This window comes from Bos mutus, chromosome 4 (assembly GCF_027580195.1).
Source record: "Bos mutus isolate GX-2022 chromosome 4, NWIPB_WYAK_1.1, whole genome shotgun sequence".
NCBI classification, from domain to species: Eukaryota; Metazoa; Chordata; class Mammalia; order Artiodactyla; family Bovidae; genus Bos; species Bos mutus.
This window is the reverse complement of record NC_091620.1, coordinates 70,401,879-70,421,320: the sequence shown is the minus strand read 5'-3', so window position 1 is coordinate 70,421,320 and position 19,442 is coordinate 70,401,879. Positions and strand designations below refer to the sequence as shown.

Below are 19,442 nucleotides of genomic sequence, written 5' to 3'. Positions count from 1 at the left end.
GGGGGAGGGGAGTGGAGGGGGTGGGGGTGGACACGCTACGGAGCTGCCCGGCAGGGGACAGTACAGTCTTTCTGAGAAGCTGAGAGCAAGAAGGACGCTAGGAAAGAGGCCGAGGTGTGAGACACTCCACTCCCCAAAGTTCTGTCCCCGGGAAAGCGCGCCCGGCTGCTGGAATTTTCCTGCAGCGTGCGCGCAGCCTTGGGACCCGGGGAAAGTGGCCTGAAGGCCCCATGTCCGGCGCGGGGGGCTGTGCTTCTCTCCCAGGGCTCTCCTGGCCCTGCGCGCTGCTTCGGGTTTAGGCAGATGCGGACGCTCACAAGGGCCCTTTACTGCCTGCCGCTCGCGCGTCGCGGGCCCCAGCCCGGGTTTGGGGAGATTTCAGGACGCGGACAGCGCCCTGGCTGCTCATCCGAGGGGAACTGGGTCTGGCTCCGGCAGCCCCCCAGCGCAGGACTCACTCTCTTTAAAGTCCGGGAGCCCCGGGCAGCAGATGTAGGCTCGGGACGGGAGGTCCTCAGGGCCTCCAACGGGCTGGAGGTGCGCGCCCAGCCGAGGCGGGCCTGGGCGGAGAGTGTGGCAGAGAGCGGATCCCTCTCTCGGGGATCAACTGCAGCAGGTGGGGCCGGGAGGCAGCTAACTAGCGGTCTTCACCTCCTCTTCTCTTCCCTCGCCCCATCTCCTCCCTGCTCGTCGTCCTCCGCCTCGCAGGTCATGGCAGCTCCCGGCGACAGGTTGGAGCCGCCGCCGCTCCCCGAGTACAGTTGCAGCTATGTGGTGTCGCGGCCGGTCTACAACGAGCTCGCCTTCCAGCAGCAGTACGAGCAGCGCCCGAAAGAGCGCAAGACGCTGAGAGAGAACCTGGCCCAGGGCTGCAGGTAGCGCCCGCGGCGGACGGGGCGAGGGGCGCAGTGAATCCCGGAATGTGGGCGCGCAGACCCGCCGGCATGCCCAGCGGCGGAGAGTGGGATGCCGCTCCCGCCCTGCAGGGACGGCTTCGGTCAGGTCACGGACTCTGGCCTCCCTGGTGGGAAGGTGGCTCCATCACTCTCGGCCCGAATCGATCCTAGTCTCGGAAACTCAACTTTGGAGAGGGAAGGTTCGGGGAGCGCCGTCTCTTTGCGCTGCTCTCGAGGGCACCTGGAGTGCGCCTTGTGGTACAGCGGGTCCCTGCGGTCTTCTTGTGAAGGCTAGGCTGAGGAGAGTGGGAGAACAAGGGGCTTTACTACAAAGAGGTAGTGGGTAACTCGTCACTTGACCAAGAGTCCTTGAAAGCCCTAAGCGCATCCAGGAAGAATGACACTCAGAGGCATGAAATGAAGGCGAGAACACAGGAGAGCACGCTGTGCTCCTAGTTGTCCACTGTGCAGGAAGTAGGGCTCTCCAAGAAGAACCTCCATCAGTCTCTAAACCCACTCGGGCCACCCGTAAGTAGATATCGCAAACAGAAGGAATTGTCAGCTGCTGCTAGATTTCTTTTTTCTTTTCTTAAAACATTTCAAACCGTTTAAAAAACATTTCAAATATATTCAAAAGCAGGCACAGTAGTGCAATGAACCCTCTCCCATGTTTTTACCCATCACATGGCTTCAAGGATGATTAACTCAAAGTTAATCTTGTCTTACCACATACTTGCCCCACTCCACTTTTTTTTTTTTTTTTTGGAGCAAATTCCATATAGTGGTTCCCCCCCCACTTCCGCCCCCCCGCCCCCGCTTTGGACTGTATTTATTTCAGTATCTATTTTTAGGAACTCTTAAAAAATGCAACCCACAATTTCATTATCACACACAAAAATGAAGCAATTCCTTAATATTAAAAAATTAAGTCAACAAAATTTCAAATTGTCTCATAAATACAATTTTTTAAAATAATTTATTTGAATCAAGAGTCAAATAGTGTTTGAAAAACTAAAAATGTTAATTGCTCTGTCATGTCCAGCTCTTTGCAACTCCATGGACTGTAGCCCTCCAGGCTCCCTCCTCTATCCATGGAATTCTCCAGGCAAAAATACTGGAGTAGCCATTCCCTTCTCCAAGGGATCTTCCCTAATCAGGGACTGAACCTGGGTCTTCTGTGTTGCAGGCAGATTCTCTAGCATCTGAGCAACCAGGGAAGCCCAAAATACGTTTTTTTCTTTTACCTCTAGGTTGTTGAATTTTAAAAAGTAGGTAGTAAGGTACAGCAAGATATGTATTCATCATGTTAAGAGTTTTGTAAAAACTGGCTCCAAGCTCCTATTGCCAGAATATACAGAGTTTGTTTCTTGAAAGAAAAAGAAAACACCTAGGTTGAAAGTCCAAATGTAATCTCCATTTAAAGACTCCACATTGATCAATCTGTGGCTGGACCAGAAAATGGGTTCTTGTTTGGGGATATTTTCTCAGAGGATTAAGGGGGTGGGGTGGTTAACACTTAATCCTGTGTTTTCTAGTACAGTGCATTTAAAAGGGTAAAAAGAGTTATTGGCAAAGACATGGTAAGCACTTCACTGTTAGTATTTTTTTCATGCAATTCGTATGCTTTTTTCTAAATAGTTAGAGACATTAGCAGACTTTGGTTCAAAACTTTGTGATTTGCAGTGGGTTGTGACCAAGATTGGATTGGAAATCTCCTTTTCTTGCCTTTTGACAGTTGTTCAAGAAAGAGAACCCTTCGCATGGTGAAGACTCTCCTGCCCATCTTGGACTGGCTTCCCAAATACCAGATCAAGGAATGGCTACTTAGTGATATCATTTCAGGAGTTAGTACTGGTCTAGTGGGAACACTTCAAGGTAAGATGATGGTGGTCTAGCTCCGAAGTGATGGAGAATCACAGCCTCCAGCAGCCATTCCTAACTCCCCCCTCCCTCCCATGGGTCTGTACCAAAGGCTTGCTCACCCATCATAGCCTGCATCTTTCCTCCAGAGCCTGCTCCTTAGTGGTAAGATTCCCTTCTTCCTCATCTTCCTTACACTTCTCTTCTCAGGAAACCCTGTTGCTTCTCTATCTGCTTGGCTCCAACTAGAGCCCTGTCACCTAAGCAGCTGCTTCCCAATTTTCATTGGTCACAGCTCACAGTAAGAAATCTGTATGACATCATGATATGTACACACGCATCTCAAGTTTTGTGAAATAATACTTATCCTCACTACAAGTAATACTCTCTAGTATTTTCTATTCCGTCTTATTCTGCTTAGATTTTTAAGATGATGATTGCAGTTCATCAAATTATTTACATTTCCTACATGGTCTCGACATGCCATTTGAAACTCTCCTAAAGGAAAGGGAAGGAAGTATGTTAGCCTAGACTACGTGTAAATGTTTTTTTCTGCTCTTGCCTCTCCCTCCCCGTTTTAAATTCATCCCTGTATCTTAATCTTCTGGCAGAATGTCCCAACACAGGACATTTTTTAAACTGCCTTTAAGCCTTATTTCCATGAACATCTTGGAACTCCATTGCAGAGCTGGTGAATAGCATTACGGGCATTTTCCTTTGTACCCTATCCTCATCATCTTGCTTCTGCCCTCACCTCAACTTCACAAAACCTCTGGACTATGAAAACAAAAATCGACTTTACTTATTATTATTTCGTGGCGTATCTAGTAGATGCCAGCCTCTAGGTATTCTCACATGAATAAGATGCACCACTTGCTTTCAAGGAGCTCATAGTCCAATGAGGAAATGGACAACGATTCAATGGAAGGACTGACTGTAGGCGTGTGGTAATATTGCTTGGGAAGGGAGTGCACACAGGGTCACTCAACCTGGCCTTAGGGGACTGAGAATGGCTTCCTGGAGGAAGAGGTGTCAGAGCTGTTTCCCTGAAGGTTAAGTCTTACTTTGCGAAGTGATGGGAAGTACGATGGTGTAGAAATGTGGGTAGAGAGATGGCTTGAAATGGACTACTTGAGAAGTTAGTAACAGTGGTTGAGCAATGTCCTGAGCCAAAATTTGCCTATAGAACTCTGAGGATTACTTAGAGCTCTTAGAACTCTCAGGATTACTCAGAGCAAGCCAGGGAGAGTCCCACAGAGAAGGAGGATGTTCTGTGGCCCCTGTGTGGAGAGCAGCCTGTGTTCCCAGTCACAGAAATGGATGGGAGAGCTGGACAGGACAGTGTGGTTCATACAGTAAGTGTGACTTACACAGTAGACTCTTAAGAACTGTGGCATGGCAACCTCCTCTGGCTTCTGGGGGATGAGAACTGTCTAATTCATGTTTAGCCAGTGGCTAGCATGATTCTGGCACCAGTAGTTGGCCTGGTGAACATTTAATGAAGAGGACTGAATAACAAATCGTCCTTATATATGAAAAATGGTATTGCAAGCTGTGTCCCGCAAGTGTTCCTAGACAAGTATCTTATACAAATTAATTTAACTTTAGTTTTGTTTAAGTATCAAACACAATGCTAAGGGCTTTGGCAAGTTATCTCTTTAATCCTCACAACAACTCTTTATAGCTCTTTTTCAATAGTCAAAAAATCTATTAAATTCTGCTCAAGGTCATGGAGCTGGTAAATGGTGGAGCTGGGATTTGAACCCAGAATCTAATTCCTAGGGTCTTAATTTATAAAGGATGCAGTTCCTCACTTTATGAGTGATAACGTTTTCCGGAAGCATGATTTCTATGAAGTTATCTTTGTATGGTGAATATCTGAGAGGTTAATGTGGTTCATTCATAAATCCATTCATCTAATATTTGTAGGATGGGCTTCCCTCATGGTTCAGTAGGAAAAGAATCTGCCTGCAATGCAGGAGACCCGGGTTCGATTCCTGTGTTGGGAAGATCCCCTGGAGAAGGAAATGGCACCCACTCCAGTATTCTTGGCTGGAGAACCCCATGGACAGAGGAGCCTGGCAGGCTACAGTCCATGGGGTCACAAGAGTTGGATACGGGGCTTCCCTGGTGGCTCAGAAAAGCATCTGCCTGCAATGCAGGAGACCCGGGTTTGATCCCTGGGTCGAGAAGATCCCCTGGAGAAGGAAATGGCAACCCACTCCAGTATTCTTGCCTGGAAAATTCCATAGACTGAGGAGACTGGTAGGCTACAGTCCATGGGGTTGCAAAGAGTCGGACATGACTGAGTGATTTCACTAGCAACTAAACCACCACCGATATTTACAGGCCAGCCATGGGGATTCAGTGGTTTACTAACAGGCATGGATACTGACCTCATGGCACTCATTCTAAGTGGGAGACTTCAATTAAATTAAATAAGCAGATAAATAGAAAAATAATTACAGGTTGTGATATCTATTGTGGTTGATCAAATAGGCTTTTAGTTCAGTCAGTTCAGTTGCTCAGTCATGTCCGACTCTTTGCGACCCCATGAATCACAGCACGCCAGGCCTCCCTGTTCATCACCAACTACCGGAGTTCACTCAAACTCACGTCCATTGAGTCGGTGATGCCATCCAGCCATCTCATCCTCTGTTGTCCCCTTCTCCTCCCACCCTCAATCTTTCCCAGCATCAGGGTCTTTTCAAATGAGTCAGTTCTTCTCATTAGGTGGCCAAAGTACTGGAATTTCAGCTTCAGCATCAGTCCTTCCAGTGAACACCCAGGACTGATCTTTAGGATGGACTGGTTGGATCTCCTTGCAGTCCAAGGGACTGTCAAGAGTCTTCTCCAACAACACAGTTCAAAAGCATCAATTCTTAGGCTTTAATAGGGGTTAATTTGGGGAGGGAGTGTTTGTCTTAGATAGAATGGTCAGGGAAGGCTTTTCTGAGGCGGTGAAATTTAATCAGGGTTGGGAGGATGGGAAGGAGATAGCCAGGTAAGAAGCAGTAAGCAGGGTGTACCAGGCAAAGATGCAAAGTCCCTGAGGTCAAATAGAGCATAGTATTTTCAAGGGAGGAAGAATTCCAATATGGGTGGAGGAGAGAGAGGTTTAGAGGAGTGAACAGGAGGAGATAAGGTTAGGCAGGGCCAGGATTAAAATTAGGTAAGTGAGTCCTCCAGGGACCTTCTAAATAATGTGCCCCAGGCACCTCACTTGCCTCTCCCTAGTCCTAGCCCTGAGGACAGACATTTCAGCTTGAAGCTAATCAAGTAGGAGGCAGAGCTGCACAAATCTGAAAAATATTTTGGAGCAGGAATCACAGGTAACACGTACTGATGGATAGGGACTGGCTAACAAGCAGAATTGGGATGGAAAGCCAAGTGTTTCCTTTTGCATGTGCCACATTTGAGATGCCAGATATGGAGTTGGAGCTACTAGAAGCAGGAAGGTCATTGGAGAGGTTTGAACTAGACATAAAAGTCAGGAAAGCATCACTCTAGAGATGATATTCAAAGGAGTGGGAATCCCTGAGACTACCTAGGCAGAAAGGTAGATGGGGAGAAGAACCAGGCTGGAGTACTTAAAGTCAGGGCAGAGGAGCAGGGGCCACAAAGAAACATGATGTTGGGCTCAGGAAGATAGAGAAAAAGAACAATCTGAAGGATGTGGGTTCCAAAACCAAGAGAGGAATTGTTTTCTGCTCTATTTTAAAGGATGGGTGGAAGAGGGGGTGTCTGTAGTGTGGAATACTCTTGGTGATGGAACACAGGCAATATTTTTAAGAAGGTTTGCCATGAAGCAGAGTAGAGAAGTGGCTCCAGAGGCATAAAAGACAATGGTAAAGTGATGGGAGGATTTATTTTTCTTATAATACAGGAGGTACTAGAACACAGATGTAACCCAGTGGGAATGACCTAGCTGATAGAAAAATCTGTGGTCCACAAGGAAGAGGAGAAATGACAAGGGACAAGTGTAGATGGGTACAAGGATAGAAGTGGGAAGGCTACTCCTTAGAGATACGTGGGATATTTCCTCCATTTTCAAAGGAGAAAAGACAGACAAGCACTGCATTGTAAAAAACCAATGGGCATCTCATGGATTCCAGGTTTTGGATGAAGTCTAAGGTTCATCTCTGAACCATGTCTAAGAAGGGGAATGGGGAGTTTGAGGAAAGTAGGGGAAGTCTGAGTAGCTGTCTTGAGGAGAGGAAAAGCACACTTGCTGAGGAAATGTAATTGGATGGCCAGGCAGTGTGGCATTCCATCTGGGGTTTGCTATCATGAAATTTGCATGAAATTGGCCAGCCCAAATGTAGACGTCTTTAGTTCAGTTATTCAGCTGTTTGAATGCTGGCATGGAAAAGGGTGATGCTTGAGTTTGGCCAGACTGGAGATTTATCAGAGAAGACAGGAGAAAAAGAGAAAGAGTGAAGCAAAGAAATCCAGAGTATTTGTGAAAATTCTAGGGACAAGGAGGCAAATGAAGATGGGAGGGTGCTAAGGATAGTGGATCTGTTCATGGGTTAGAAGCCTCATGAGGACAAAAAAATGTTGCACTAAGGATTCTGGATAGGTGAGCGGAAAGGCTACATGTCTCTAGGTGGAGAAAAGGAGGCTCAATGTTGAGATTTCAGAGCTGCAGTTTCTAGGGATGGCAAAGCCTGCGATATATCCAACGGCTGGGCTGCTAAGGGGTAGGAAAAAACTCATCAATCATGTTACTGAGAAGCCAGAAATGCTAAGGATCATGGGTTTTGTTTTGCTTTTTTCTAAGAAGTGGATTTATTTAGAGAGAAACACACTCCACAGACAGAGTGTGGTCCATCTCAGAAGGTGAGTGCTGCCATGGGATCTTTTTCACTTTTATTATTAACAAAAAATTCCCTCCAGGCAGCAAGAAATCAATGCAGCCCTTTTATTGCTGTTTTTTATTCACAGATATGGGGGACCTGCTCTCTTACTTCCTACCTGTGCCTTCTAGATGCTTCTGAATGTTTGTTAGCACCACCTTTATGGTTTGTAGCACCGTCCTACATAGGAGGAGCACCAACACAGAGATTCCATAGTTTAAATCAATGACAAATTTCTTTACAAATTATGTATAATTTCAAAATTGTTGTACCAAATTCCCTTACAATATGATTACAGTATATTTGAGTAGCAGTTGTCCTGAAATAGGATATTATGTGAAAATTGAAAAAGCCTGCATTCTCCAGGTCTGTGAGGACTGCAGAGCCAGTTTAGGGAAGTGGAAATTTGAGAAGGACTTGAAAAATGTACATAGGAAATAGGCTGTTCTCATTCCTTGCTCATTCTTTTCTTTTCTTTTCTAATATTTTTTAATTTGGATTTTTTTTTTTTTGCTCCTTCTTTTCTTGTCTTCCCTTTGTGACCTCACCTTTCTACTCTATGTCCTTGAGATGATTGCTTGTTGTAATTTATATATGAAAACAATTACATCAGAACACAGACTTTTCTAGAATGCACACTCTCTAAGGGCAGAGACTTTGTTTTGTCTACTCCAGTATTCCCCTAAGCCTAGAACAGTGCCTGGCACATGAAGGGTACATAATCAATAGTTGTTGAATGAATGAATGCTTATTGTGGGAAACTAGAAAACACATTATAAGGAACATGAAAAATACCTCTTCAGAAGTCTCCTTTGATTCTGCCCTGTAGATAGTCCACTAAACCTAAATTTTAATAAATATCCTACCAGACACATAAATAAGTATCTATTTAAAAGTATAAAAAAATGTTCGAGAATGATAAACACTAGATTCAAAAGAGTGTTGCTTCCTGAGGGTGGAGGGAGGAAAAACGATGTGATTGAGAAAAAGTATATAGAAAGTTTCAACTGTACAGCAATGATCTAGTTCTTAAACTAGATGTTGGATACTTGGGTGTTTATTATATTACACTTTTTACATGTCTAAACTGTATGAAATCGCCCCACATTTTAAAATTCATACAACAAACATGTCTACTTTAACAAAAGTAGAAGCATGCATGCTGATTACTGTTCTGTGTTGTTGTTGTTTTGGCCATGTTGCTTGGCCTGTGGGATCTCAGTACCCTGACCAGGGATTGAATCTGGACCACAGCAGTGAACGCACTGAGTCCTAGCCACTGGACTTCCAGGGCACTCCCTGATCACTATTTTGAATTCTGCCTTTTCTTACTTATTTCTTACATGCACTGTATTGCACTGGAAAGAGGTAAATTACTATTAGTAGTAAATTATTTCTATACAGCACATCAACTTCATTTCATAGATTACAGTATATGAAATATAGTGTAGTTAACCACTTCCCTGATTTGAGACAGGGATAAATACATCATTTGGGGCACCAATTTAAGTTGTTGCCACTTTTAAAAATTTTTAATTGGAGGATACTTGCTTTACAATGTAGTGTTGGTTTTTGTCATACAACCATGTGAATCACCCATAAGTATACATATATCCCCTCCCTCTCAAACCTCCCTGCTATCCTACCAGCCCCCCCTCCCACCCCTCCAGGTTGTCACAGAGGATGGGGATGAACTCTTTGTGTTATATAGCAACTTCCCACTAGCTATCTATTGTATATATGGTAATGTATATGTTTCAGCGCTACTTTCTCAATTTGTCCCACCCTGTCCTTCCCTTGCTGTGTCCACAAATCTGTTCTCTTTGCCTGCATCTCTATTCCTGCCCTGCAAATAGATTCATCAGCACTGTTTTTCTAGATTCCATATATATGCATTAATATACAATATTTTTCTCCCTCTGACTTACTTTACCCTCTAGGTTCACCCACCTCAATTCAACTGACTCAAATTCATTCCTTTTTATGGCTGAATAATATTCTACGGTATATATATGTACTACAACGTCTTTACTCATTCATCTGTTGACATCTAAGCTGCTTCCATCACTTTTTAAAAAAACTGTTATACATGTAATTCTTTATCAATGACCAAAAGGTCAAAGAACTTGATGTTCTGTCATTGTGAGTGAGTGAAATGTGGGGAGGTAGAAGATATGCTGACTACCTATGAAGTATTTAAAAAAACAACCCACAGGAGAAGGAAAGTGCTATGGACTGAACGTTTGTATCCCTCCAAAATTCATCTCTTGAAGACTTAATCCCCAGTATGATAGTATTTGGAGGTCGGAGCTTTTGGGAGGTAGGGCTTCCCATGTGGTTCAGTGGTAAAAGAATCTGCCTGCAATGCAGGAGACTCTAGTTCTATCTCTGTGTCAGAAAGATACCCTGGAGAAGGAAATGGCAACCCATTCCAGTATTCTTGCATGGGAAATCCCATGGACAGAGGAGCCTGGCAGGCTACAGTCCATGGGGTTGCAGAGTTGGGCACTACTTTAGCAACTAAACACAATACACGCCTTTGGAAGGCAATCAGGTAGAGTCTTCATGGTGGGCTTAGTGACCTTAGGAAATCTGTGCCGTGTGAGGTTACAACAAGAAATCAGCCATCTGCAAACCAGAAAAGGGTGCTTACCAGACACTGAATCTGCTGGTAGTTTGATCTTGAACTTCTTAGCTTTCAGAACTCTAAGAAATAAATGTTCACTGTTTAAGGCCCAAAACAAAACTCCCAAACCCCAACACATTGTTGCCTTCCAACCCCCATGTACAAGGGAAGGCTGAGATTCTGCATACAGCGTGACATTCATGGACCCGGAAACCCCTTGGGGAAGCCTAGCGAAGGTGTTGATCTCCTAGTGCTATGTACAAAGGTCAGATTTTTTTCTTTGTTTGGATCTAACTTCTGTTCCCCAACAAGAAAGGAGAAAGTACATATGTTCCTCATTACTCAGAGAAACACTTAATTCAGACAAAGCCAGACTAGACCTTTGAATAGAACTGATCAAGTTTTTAATCAACAGCTTTTCCCCCGACTCACCTGAGTGGATGGTTGAATTACTGATCAGTTGAATTACTGATCAGTTCTTTTGAGTAGATGATTTGAATCACGTTCTGCATCCTAGCATAGCCACAGACCATGTGCAAAATAAGGAGATCACTCAAGATGAGCTGCAAATTAAAGAGACCTATGAAAAGGCTTTTCTCTGTCCAGTAGACACAAAGCTTGTTCCTGAACTTGACCATTTTGGATGTATTTTCAGGCATGGCGTATGCTCTACTAGCTGCTGTTCCTGTCGGATATGGTCTCTACTCTGCTTTTTTTCCTATCCTGACGTACTTTATTTTTGGAACATCAAGACACATCTCAGTTGGTAATTATAAGCATATACAATTCTGTTTGTTCACACTGAAAGTGTTTGGGCTATATTATGTGTGTTCTGCTTCCCTATATTTGTTACTGTTTTCTAGCAAGATAGGGCTTTCCTATTCAGTGATGCAAAGGTTTCTCCTTAGCTTTCAAAATACTATGCTATTAGGTGGCTTTACACCTAACTTTTTTTATAATGAAGAGGAGAAAATTGAAAGATGTTTAAAAAATTATAGACTACCTTCAAATCTTGCCATGTTTGACTTTTCAAAAATGTTAATACATTTGACTCTATTTAGAAAGTGTTCTAAAATGAAAAATGATAAGGGAAAAGAATCTTGAAGAGGTCTTTGAACCTGTTTTGCTAGATTAAATTAGCTTTACTAAATTATGTTCATCAAATACATATTCATTGTCTTATTAAAGAACGTAGTTATTTTAAGTCACTAATATTTGAAGACTGGGAAAATTATGCCAAAACAATTTAGAAACTAAGCTTGGCTTTCCTTCTTGGTATAGCCCCAAATAGATTTATTTCCTGATGTTCCTGAAATTTGAATTTTCTTCTGCTAGAATGTTCTAGTAAATGAATGTTTTAATGCTATTTTGCAACGTTGACATTTATACTTGAGATAAGTTTTCGCCTACATCCATCTGCTGGCTAGACATGTCTACCTGGGCAATCCTCTTGAAACAAATAGAGCCATCTACTGCTCTATCTCCAACCCTTATCCTTATCCTTAGTTGTATAATATTTCTGCCAGTGTCTGGAATATTTCCTTGTCTATAAAGGGAGATCAGGAGGAGATTATTGATTAAAAGAACTTCCTTACCTGGGAGAGTTGATTAGTACCAAATGCATGACAAGGTAAGGAACATGGAAGTTGATTTTTTTTCTCTCTGGTATTCTATACATTTAGACACTTCAGATTACTGGATTTTGGTACTGAGTCCTTCTAACTGGTAAAGCCTTCCATGATCAAAGGATAGGATCCTCATCATCATAGATACAAATATCAGTAGTGATAGAGCAGCTGCTGAAAGAAAAGTACTTTTTGAAATGTAGAAGCCTACAGAGTGATATTTGATATGAAAAAATAATTTGTCTTGGAAAAAGAAAAAGAGAAAGTCTACACTACCTTTGCTATTTTTTGTTTGTTTTTTACTTTAGCTATTTCTTTAACCAAATTTTGACCTTGTGATATTGATCAAGGTCCTCAGCTCCACAGAGATCAGGACACTGGATGCTCTAGGAAATAAACTTACATGGAATAAAAATAAGATGGAACAAGTAAGGATTCAGCTAATATGCCATTTCTGCAGGGAAACCTTTCTTGACAACTCCCCGCTCCATCCCCTTGTTCCTACCCAACCACAAGAAGATCACACACAGTTTAGACAGCCTTCCTGTGTAATGCAAAGTGTCTGAGAGCTGTAGTATAGTGACCCACCTGCACATCTCTCTTGCTCATTACTGGGTCATGAATGCCTTGAAACATCTGCTTTTTAGCTTCTTTTGTGAACAAACAGTATTTTCCCAATCACAGCTAATTACTTCAGATGCATCTTTAATCCTGTGTAGACATGTTGAACCTAAGCATTTGCAATTAATAATAAATATTGTTTTTTAGTTTTTTTAATTGAAGTATAGTTGATTTACAAGTGATTAACAATTATTAATTGATAATGACTTTTTTCCCTCAGGACCTTTCCCAGTGGTCAGTTTAATGGTGGGATCTGTTGTTCTGAGCATGGCCCCCGACGAACACTTTCTTGTATCTAGCAGTAATGGAACTGCACTGAATACCACCATAATAGACTTTGCAGCTAGAGATGCAGCAAGAGTATTGATTGCGAGCACCCTTACTCTTTTGGTTGGAATCATACAGGTAATGGGCTTACAAGCGATATAGAGGTTGGCAGGATTTGTATCTGAAAGAACTGTTAAGCACGTGGACTTAAAGACTCATTTAAAAGCAAAACAAATCAATTTAAGACTCTCAAAGCTATTTTTTAAGTTATACTGTTTTAGGTCAGATGCTAAAATAGCAAGCCTCCACTTATTAAGGCTCACTTAATCATCAAAGTCAGAGACAGAAAAAACAAGACAGAGGAACATGTGTGATTAGAATGAAAATAGGAGAAGGGAGCTGTGCCAGGACCCATAAAGAGACAAAAAATATTCTGGTCACTGGAGCCATGAAACCTACAAGTCACAGGAAGAAAACCTACATGAATTTTTATTATATATCTAGAAGTACTTTCATACTACACATGTTTTTCAAATTTTAGAATGGTGGATGGGAGAGGTAGGGCCAGAGTTTTAGTTGGTATTAAGTTTTAATTCATGAATAGTTCAAAAGTGTTGGTCCTTCTCCCAGGCAAGCATTTAATTTTTCCTTCCTTCTTGTTCTAGTTGATATTTGGAGGTTTGCAGATTGGATTCATAGTGAGGTATCTGGCAGATCCTTTGGTTGGTGGATTCACAACAGCTGCTGCCTTCCAAGTGTTGGTCTCACAGCTAAAGATTGTCCTCAATGTTTCAACCAAAAACTATAATGGAATTCTCTCCATCATCTATGTAAGTGTTGCTTGCCTCCAGGGATGGCTCACTTTTCCTGTTGAACCTGAGTCTGGAGAGTATAAGCTCCTCCATGTCATGCTTTGGGAGCCATTGACAACATTCTTCTCTGAAAGAAGTAGTAGCACCAGGAGTCACATTGAAGAAGGCAGAGTTTGCAAATCATTGTTTTCAGTGGGTCAGTATGGTTTCAGAAGTGTCATCAATCTTCAAAATATTAATAAAAGCAAAGTTTTATACTGAAGACTGGTTTGGGAGGCAGCACACTTGAGTTCCATTCTCAACCTTGCCTCTGACAAGCTAAGTGACTTTGGACACAGGGTGTAGGATAGTGGCTGAAAACTCAGTTTCGATGACCAAGATTCACATATATCCTGACCCTATTATTTATTATTTGCTCTATTGCATGAGCAAATTGATATGCCTCTGCTTCCTTCCCTGCAAAATGGAGTTGGTAATAACATCTACAAATTAAGTTAAATAAGGCTGTATGAGAAGCCCATGGCCTAGGGGCTGATGAGTAACAAAGTACTCAAAAAAAGAGTGTTATTTTGAGGGGCTTTCCTGGCGGGCCATAGGTTAAGACTCTGCTTATACTGCAGGGGAGGTGGGTACAATCTCTGGTTTGGGAACTAAGCTGAAATTACTTATTATTTCACATCTCAAGACTTATTTTCTTTTTTATTTATAAAGTGAAATGATTGGAGATGTATCTCTAAAGCCTTTTTTAACTCTGAGAGTCCATAAAATGCATAATGTAAATGTCCCAGCAATTATAGATGAAAAGGAACGTTAGATTCGGAGATGATTCAACATGCAAAAGAGATGCAAAAGAAGGATGTATTTCACACTAATTAGATTTGAAAAAGTTCTTGGATCTAAATATGTGTTCTATATAGAGCATATTATCGATGCTTGAAAAATGGTGATAATAGTAACATGATGTCACTCTAGCTTGGGGAGAATGATACCAAATACAATGTGCTAGGATTAAGAATGGAGTCCTTTAATGACCCGTGTATTCTAATGACCTTTAATTTCTTTTAAAATGAGGTAAGGCTGTGCATACCTATCTAAAAATTAGTGAGTTGGTCAAGGGTTTGCTGAAGTTTGCAGCATTGCCGTAGTTCCATTAAACATTAGCATTACTTTATCCATTCAACAAATATTACCAAGTGTCTATTATGAGCCAGATACCATGCTGAGCAGTGGCACTAGATGCATACTTGCTCAACAGCTCAGTTATCCCTGACCCTTTGTAACCCTTTCAACTGTAGCTCACCAGGCTCCTCACTCAGTCCATGGGATTTCCTAGGCAAGAATACTGGAGTGGGTTGCCATTTCTTCCTCCAGAGGATCTCCTGTGTCTCCTGCATTGCAGGTGGATTCTTTACCTGCTGAGCCATTGGAGAAGCCCAGGACTAGGTAGAGGAGGCAGTTTAACATAGTGATCAAGACTATGAACTTTGGAGTCTTGGTTCTACCACTTATGATCCTATGATTAAATATGATGTGATTCTGGGCATGTCATATTTGACTTCTTTTTCCCTACCAAGTCCTAGGTTTGCTTTGAGATCATCTGATTGCCTTTTTCTGACAGGTTCTCTCATTTTTGCAGTCTCTACACACTGTGGTTATTGTTGTTGTTTGTTTTTTGCTTTCTTATTTTCTCTATCAACTGTTCATTCATTTATCCCTTTATTATCATCCATTCATCTTTTCAATAAGTATTTATTGAAATCTGCCATGTGCCAGGGGCTTTTCACTCCTTGTACAAACCCACTGACTCCTGAATCTACCAAGATACCCCTGACTGAGTGTGCTCACCTCCCTGTATGAACATTGCTAGGCCTGCATCCTCACAGATAACAGGAGGCCCAGCCTAATAGGTAATCTGGGTGCTTGGTCACTGTTGGACTTCTGAAGATGGGGGGAATGAAATTTCACAGTTTTTCTGGGCTCTTAGGACATGTTTAAGATAAAGCTTACTGCAAATAACTCCACTTTCAACAGAGACCGAAGTAAACTAGGAAATGCTAGATAGAACAAGGTCAAAAATATTAAGCTATTATGTGCCTTATGTTGTGTTGAACATTATTCTTGAAGCCTCAGGTTAGAATGTGTTAGAGAATTCTGCAAGCCATTCCTCACAGGTCAGCCAAGTTGGATAAAGATACTTCAGTCATCCTTGTGTGAGGGTGAATATAAGCTTGCTTTTCTGAAAAAAGAAGAAACAGCAGGTCTGGAAATAATTGCATAAGGGTTGAATGAGCCGCTCAGTACCTGAACAGAGAATTCTGCTTATGATATTACCGGTTGTGATTATTCATGAAAGAATCCTTCAACAAATGCAGGGCATTTGTGGATTCCTCCAGGAAAGACTGTAAGGTTGTTGTAAGATGGATTTCCCTGGAACGGAGTTAACATCCCTTTTGTTATAAACTTGTGCTTTGGATCATCTGCCTGCTCCTCTTTCAAAAAAAAAGAAAAAGGAAATAATGAATATAAATAATTGGAGGAGGAAACAATGGAAAAGAAAGAAAAATAGAAACTTCAGTTTACAAATGCCAGAGATGGCTGGGTATAAGATGCAGAAGGGAGGGATGTCCCTAGTGATCCAGTGGTTAAGATTCCATGTCCCCAGTTCAGAGGGCACAGGTTCTATCCCTGGTTGGGAAACTAAGATCCCACATGCTGTGTGGCCAAAAAAAAAAAAAGATAGAGGCTACAGAAAGAAAATGACAAGGTGTTGGCAGAGTTCAGAATTAGTGATACTCAAGCTACCGTGTACCTACTCAATTATGTAAGTAAATCATGCAGTCCATTTCAAACTGGATATGTTTTCCTACCATTCACTCTGAGTGGTCTGTCTTGATAGACAAGGGAAGTCTTTCTGCTTGCTGACTAAATTGGCTCTGTGTCCCCATTTCCTCCCTAACAAGAAGGAAGACCACATTGAAAAGTTCTGCCCAGATGGTGAGAGTTTTGAAAGCTACCCCCAAGCTTGATCAGATTCGTTACTTAGAACCTGTTTCCGTATGTAAAAATGAAGCCATTATAAAACAAAAGTAACACTTTAAGGGTTGATCTTATATATGCACAGAAGTTCTGGTAGGAGGAAATTCCTGACAGCAAGGGGTTTGTTATATTCATAGAGACAAGATGAATTAAAATAAATTTGGCACCAAAAGTTAACTAATGAATTTCCTCATATGTAATACAGGTATAATTTTTAACTTATGGCTTCATACACCCAGTAGGAAGAAATTCTTTAAATGAAATGGTTCTAAAATTCTCCAAGCATAGTAGGAAATATAATAAAATATTACCCATTTCTGAAAAGTTTTATTATCTTGATTTGCCTGGTCAGAATACTAGGCTGAAATATGGAATCATAAGTGTATCCATATTTTAAACATATTTTAGTTAGTATTTTAATTTAATTTATTAAACTATTAATAAGTTAGAATTACTTTTCAGTGCTTTCTTAAGTCTCATTTCTGTATCTTGGAATATTAATACAATCTGACTACTTCAGTTTATATGGGTGAGTTTTATTTCCACATATATTAAGCTTTCTTTTGTATAACTTTTCATAAGAGATTCTGAATAAATATTCAATATAGGCAACTGATATATTCATAAGCCTTGTTTGATGTAATTGTGTAATGTAAACTGATTTTGGTTTTTGCAACTCACATTACATTTATTTTATTTTTTTCATATTACATTTTTAATACAGTCACAGATGCTTTTTATTCAAAGGTCTAAGTGAGACTCATAGATTTCATGAAAATCCTATAGTGATCATTTTTGTAAGGTGAAAATTTTTAGGGTTGGGATAGTTGTTCATATTGTTCTTAAGTTTGAATTTTTCCATCTTGCGTTGAAAGTAAACCTTTATTGTGTAGACAGTTAATTGAAGTATTTTGTTTAGCTCATGAATTAATGAGGGTCATCATCAAGAAATTTGATTATATAAAGAACTGGATAGCAATACCTTCAAGACTCCGAGTTATTTAGGGCTGTAGTACACAGCCCTAAGTGTGCTAAGTTGCTTCAGTCGTGTCTGACTCTTTTTGACCTGATGGACGATAGCCGGCCAGGCTCCTCTGTCCATGGGATTCTCCAGGCAAGAATACTGGAGTGGGTGGCCATTTCCTCCTCCAGTGGATCTTCCTGACCAGGGAATTGAACCCACGTCTCTTACGTCTCCTGCATTGGCAGGCGGTTCTTTACTACTAGCAATGGGAAGCCTGCACTGCTATGGTAGATGCCTTAAATTCTTGAGTTGTTGTGTCTGCTTGTATAGTTTCTGATTTGTTTTCTTTTTCACCTTGCTATCACTGGCTTCATCTTGTTACTATCAATGTATATGCCTCTAGCAATTATACTGCCTCTGGAAAGTGTTCAAAGTAAACATGCTAGTATTGGGTTTAAAGCAAGGACAAAAATACTGGGTGAAAATCCAAGAGGCTTCCCACAAGTCAGATTCTTGAACTCTAGTTCAAGCACTTGGTGGAATGTATTTTGCTTACACAATGGCTTCTCCTCTCATCCCTTACTCTTGAAAGTTTTCCAAAGAATGAGGTTGCTGGCAAGATGACTCCTACATTACTTGGTGATCACTATACATAACTGTTACCAGATTGTTGTTATAATTATTTGAAGCAATATTTTATCTTCATATGAAATACATATCTATAAAAGGACTCATTCAAAGGAAAGTAACCTTCACTGGGAGTTTACTTGTCTGGAAGAACCTTCTAAAATCATGCCTTCTATGGAAGTTCCTATAACAATGGTATTAGTATTCTCTCTCGAGAGTCTTCCTTACTAATCTCCCTTGAGTCCCAGAAACCTCCTATTTACAAAATAAACTAGTTTTTCTTGAATTGGATTTATGTCCACTTGGAAAGAGTTCGGTTCAGTTCAGTTGCTCAGTCATGTCCAACTCTTTGCAACCCCATGGACTGCAGCATGGCAGGCCTCCCTGTCCATCACCAACTCCCGGAGTCCACCCAAACTCATGTCCATGGAGTCAGTGATACCATCCAGCCATCCTCTCCTCTGTTGTCCCCTTCTCCTCCTTCCCTCAATCTTTCCCAGCATCAGGGTCTTTTCAAATGAGTCAATTATTCTCATCAGGTAGCCAAAGTATTGGAGTTTCAGCTTCAACATGGGTCCTTCCAATGAACACCCAGGACTGATCTCCTTTAGGATGGACTTATTGGATCTCCTTGCAGTCCAAGGGACTCTCAAGAGTCTGTACTCAGCTTTCTTTATAGTCCAACTCTCACATCCATACATGACTACTGGAAAAACCATAGCCTTGACTAGATGGACCTTTGTTGACAAAGTAAAGTCTCTGCTTTTTAATATGCTGTCTAGGTTGGGCATAACTTTCCTTCCAAGGAGCAAGTGTCTTTTAATTTCATGGCTGCAATCACCATCTGCAGTGATTTTGGAGCCCAAAAAGTAAAGTCAGCCACTGTTTCCCCATCTATTTGCCATGAAGTGATGGGACCAGATGCCATGATCTTAGTTTTCTGAATGTTGGGCTTTAAGACAACTTTTTCACTCTCCTTTTTCACTTTCATCAAGAGGCTCTTTAGTTCCTCTTCACTTTCTGCCATAAGGGTGCATCTATCATCTGCATATCTGAGTTTATTGGTATTTCTCCCAGCAATCTTGGTTCCAGCTTGTGCTTCTTCCAGCCCAGCGTTTCTCATGATGTACTCTGCATATAAGTTAAATAAGCACCGTTACAGCCTTGATGTACTCCTTTCTGAATTTGGAACCAGTCTGTTGTTCCATGTCCAGTTCTAACTGTTGCTTCCTGACCTGCATACAAATTT

The 19,442-nt window shown here is 41.5% G+C and overlaps 1 protein-coding gene across 1 annotated transcript in view; it reads left to right on the top strand.

The window, feature by feature from the left end:
• Positions 1 to 711: 711 nt before the first annotated feature.
• Positions 712 to 19,442, top strand: part of SLC26A4 (solute carrier family 26 member 4) — a 62,006-nt gene continuing 43,275 nt past the window's right edge. The window contains exons 1-5 of the mRNA XM_070368805.1: positions 712 to 875; positions 2,632 to 2,771; positions 10,897 to 11,007; positions 12,708 to 12,892; positions 13,420 to 13,584. Of these exons, the coding sequence (XP_070224906.1) occupies positions 712 to 875; positions 2,632 to 2,771; positions 10,897 to 11,007; positions 12,708 to 12,892; positions 13,420 to 13,584 (765 nt within the window). The remainder of the gene's footprint in view (positions 876 to 2,631; positions 2,772 to 10,896; positions 11,008 to 12,707; positions 12,893 to 13,419; positions 13,585 to 19,442) is intronic.